The sequence below is a fragment of the Octopus bimaculoides genome, chromosome 6 (assembly GCF_046866305.1).
Source record: "Octopus bimaculoides isolate indiv1 chromosome 6, ASM4686630v1, whole genome shotgun sequence".
NCBI lineage: Eukaryota > Metazoa > Mollusca > Cephalopoda > Octopoda > Octopodidae > Octopus > Octopus bimaculoides.
Genome location: NC_142933.1, coordinates 89,313,197 through 89,317,104, shown reverse-complemented (window position 1 = coordinate 89,317,104; position 3,908 = coordinate 89,313,197). Strand labels below are relative to the sequence as shown.

The window sequence follows — 3,908 nt, the reverse complement described above, 5'->3', positions numbered from 1 at the left end:
AACATATACTGTCACAATCCTCAATTTACTCTACTCTTGTACAAAAGGACATAATTTTCTTCCATTTGTTTTGGATGTTTGTTGTTAAACATACGAAACGAAAGAAAAAATGCAAATTTAAATTATTGAAATAGATTCCATTTGGTAAAGAAAAAAAGCTCAGTCGGTGAAGTTTATTATCTTCGCCACAATTCATCTCTAAATTGCCTTCTCAAAAAAATACAAGAACTGTAATTAGAGATGCGCGGTAAAAATAAATTGACATGGAAAGATAGAAGAAAAATAGAAACAAACTTACACTAAAACAAAAACTATGGAAATAAACGAAAAATAGAAAAGAAAGAAAGATAAGTTATTTGTGTTGCTGTTATTTCCTTGTTTATATATCTCTCTCTTATGTAATTTATCAATGGAATTCATAAGATGCGTTTACTTATAAACAATAGCTCTTGTTTTTAGCCAGTTTATTAGTATGTGCGTGTATGTGTGCAAATGCGTATGTATGTACATATGTATATGTGTATCTATACGTACACATACACACTTATACATATATATATATGTACACATACATACATGCATGCATACATACATACATACACACACATACGTTCATACATACATACATGTGTTTGCAAGTACGTGTGTATTTGTGCGTAAACAACAATGTGTTTTGGTTATAAAGCGATGGATGATACAAACAAAAATATATTCCATATATAGTTGTTTTTTATTGTTGTTGTGATCTTTTTTATCATTATTATTACTTAAGAGCGCCAGAATTTCTCCCTTCACCTTCATCTTAAAACTCTCAGGCTTCGTCTTGTAAAACATGAAGCTACCGGCAAATCCAAATTGCGCCCGGGTTTCGATTCGCAGTGTTAACTATTTCACTTCACTTATGTTGCTAAGCTTCACAAAGGTTTATTACATTTCACTTGCCAAAGACTAAGACATGAATGTTACCTGATCCCGCACTCTTAGCCCCTTGCAAATCTGAAACTTTGTGCTTAAGTAACAAAAATAAATCTTTATATGTAAACCGGTTCGATTCCCGACTTGTGACATTTCAATTAATTTTACATTGCTAGTGGTCTTAGAGAAAAGATGTCACAACCTCTTATTTCCATTTCCCTTAAATATCTTATTCTTGACGTCAAAGGTCTTACATTTAAGCCCACAGGGACCTTCTTTGTCTTCTTTTCGACAAGTTGACCGAAGTTAGAAAATTCTGAGGGTGATGGATCGGTAGAATTGTTGATGCATTATGCAGTATTCAGTTACTACTTCTGATGTTCTGAGTTCAAATGTATCCGAGGTCGACTTTGCGTTTTATCCTTTCAGAGTCGATAAAAGAAGTACCAGTCAAATTCTAAGGTTGATGCAATCACTAGCCGCCTCCACCAAAATTTCAGGCCTTGTATCTATGGTAGAAAAGATTACCATTATTATCGTTGGCACGCTGGACAAAATGCACACCGGCATTTCTTCCGGCTTTTTCTTTCTGAATTCAAATTCCGCCAACATCGACTTTGCCTCTCACTCTTGCAGGTTCGATAAAATATGTACCAGTCATGCATTGAAGTCGATGAAATCGACTAGCCCTCTCCACTAAAAAGTGTTAGGTCTTGTGCCTATCTATTATAGAGAGAAGTCATTATTATTATTGCTGGCAAAAAGCTTAGCGGCATTTCATTCGTCTTTATGTTCTGAGCTCAAATTGTGCCGAGGTCAACTGTGCCTTTCATCCTTTCTGGGTTGATGAAATAAGTACCAGTTGCACACTGAGACCGATGTAATCGACTAGTCCCTCCCCGAAAATTTCAGGCCTTGTGCTTATAATGGAAAGGATAGCAAAATCGTTAGCATGCCGGTTAAAATGCTTTGTGGCATTTCGTTCGTCTTCATTTTTACAGTTCAAACGCCGCCGAGGTCGACTTTGCCTTTCATCCTTTCGGAGTCGATAAAATGAATACCATTGAAATACTGATATCGATGTTATCGATTTACCCCCCCCCCACACACACACACACCTTCTCCCAAAATTGCTGGCCTTGTGCCAAAATTTGAAAGCATTAAACGCAGCGAGCTGGTAGAATCTTTAGCACGCTGGGCGAAATGCTTAGCGGAATTTCGTCTGCTGCAACGTCTGACTTCAAATTCCGCCGAGGTCGACTTTGCCTTTCATCCTTTCACGATCGATAAATTAAGTACCAGTTGAGTACGGGGTCGATGTAATCGACTATCTCTCTTCTCCTTGTGCCTATAATAGAAAGGATTATTATTATTATTATTATTATTGTTATTATTTTTTTGTTCGTTCAAATCCCGCCGCAGTAAATTTTACCTTCTATTCCTCGGGATTGATAAAAATAGAGTAGAGTCGTGTAACTAGAGTCGATGTAATGGATTAAACCACCTCACCCTAAATTTCAGGCTTTGTAACTCTATTAGAAACAAGTATTGTTAGTTGGGTCAACAGAATCAGTGGAGCATCAAACAGAATTCATTATTCTTCGTTCCGAGTTCAAATCACGCCATGGTTGACATTGTCTTTCATCCTTCCGGGGTCGATAAACCAAAGTACTAATCAATAAGCGTAAACTTAATCCGTCGCCCAGTTTAATACCATCAACTGGTCCTTGGGGGATGTTAGCGGGCAGGGTCTTTAGTCAAAAAATTACGTAAACCTGCCAGTCACCTAATCCTTAGGCAAAAGCCACGGACCTCATTCTTTCTTCTCCGACAAGTTCGCAGAAATAGTATGTGACGGTTTAGTTTACTGTCTCATCTTCTCCAGAGTTTGTGGTCTTGTATTACAAATTATTTTGGGAAAGCAATCTCAGAAAGCAAGTGAGCTCCCATTTTACGACTGTATTTCGATTCTTGTTAGAATTGTTTCGCTTTAAAACAAAAACAAAAAAAATCATGATCCTAATGAATCTAGTTGCTATGGTGGTTGTTGTTGTTTGGCCCTCAGTTTCCTGTTATAATTCCATTGACATCTAGGTTGCATCAAAATCGGCTCCTTATTTTATCGAACTCAGAAAAATGACAAGCAAAGTTAACCTTGACGGGATTTGAACTCAGAGCGTGAAGGGTCGTAATTAATTATTATCGAGCTGATTTTCGATCAAAGACATTCCATCCGAATGCTCTCCAATATTTTTTTCTTTTCCCTTTTTTTTCCGTAATAGTATATCAAAAACTTAATTACGTTCTTCCTTTCGTTTAAGAATATGATTTTACGGAAATGTGACTGTTATTTCTAGTAAGTTGAGCGACCATGTAGAGTCTCTTTCGTTAGCTCATGAAGCTAACTGTAGTATTTATAAGTGAGTTTTCAACTGCAGCAGTTCTAGTAGTTTTATGTTTCTTTTATTCGTTCAGATTCCGTTTCTATTTATTCACTCAAAAACATCGATGTTTTTGTGTGTGACACAAACCGTTTATTTCCTAAACTTTTCGTATCCTCGCTAATTTGCATACACGAGAGGTCATCAGTCCGTGTCACTTCAGATTTGCATACGCGAGAGGTCACCAATCCGTGTCGCTTCTCATTTGCATACGAGAGGTCATGTAGCAGGCCCAAACGAGGAAACATACAACACCACGCGCAGTAGTATAGTGAGGAAGGAAGGATATGTTCTCTACGGATTTTCTCCGCTATCATGGCTAGTAACGGACACAGTGGCCCTATGAAAGTCAGACTTACAGGTAGGTTTACTTACATTTCCTCTGTCCATCAACAAATCATATTAGCCTGAAGGTATGAAGCACTAAGTAGTCAATCTAACTTACAAGGTGCTATAATTAAGTGCCTACCACCACGCATATGTATTAAAAATATGGCCGCCGCTTTTTTTTTTATTAGGGATAGCCTAAACTTATAACAACGTAAGACTTTA

General features: G+C 37.2%; 1 protein-coding gene across 2 annotated transcripts in view; it reads left to right on the top strand.

Moving 5' to 3' along the window:
• Positions 1-3,606: 3,606 nt before the first annotated feature.
• Positions 3,607-3,908, top strand: part of LOC106869353 (E3 ubiquitin-protein ligase SMURF2) — a 106,683-nt gene continuing 106,381 nt past the window's right edge. For both annotated transcript variants that reach the window (XM_014915072.3, XM_014915071.3), the window contains exon 1: positions 3,607-3,717. In XM_014915072.3, coding sequence (XP_014770558.1) covers positions 3,672-3,717 — 46 coding nt within the window. In that variant the 5' untranslated portion in view covers positions 3,607-3,671. The remainder of the gene's footprint in view (positions 3,718-3,908) is intronic.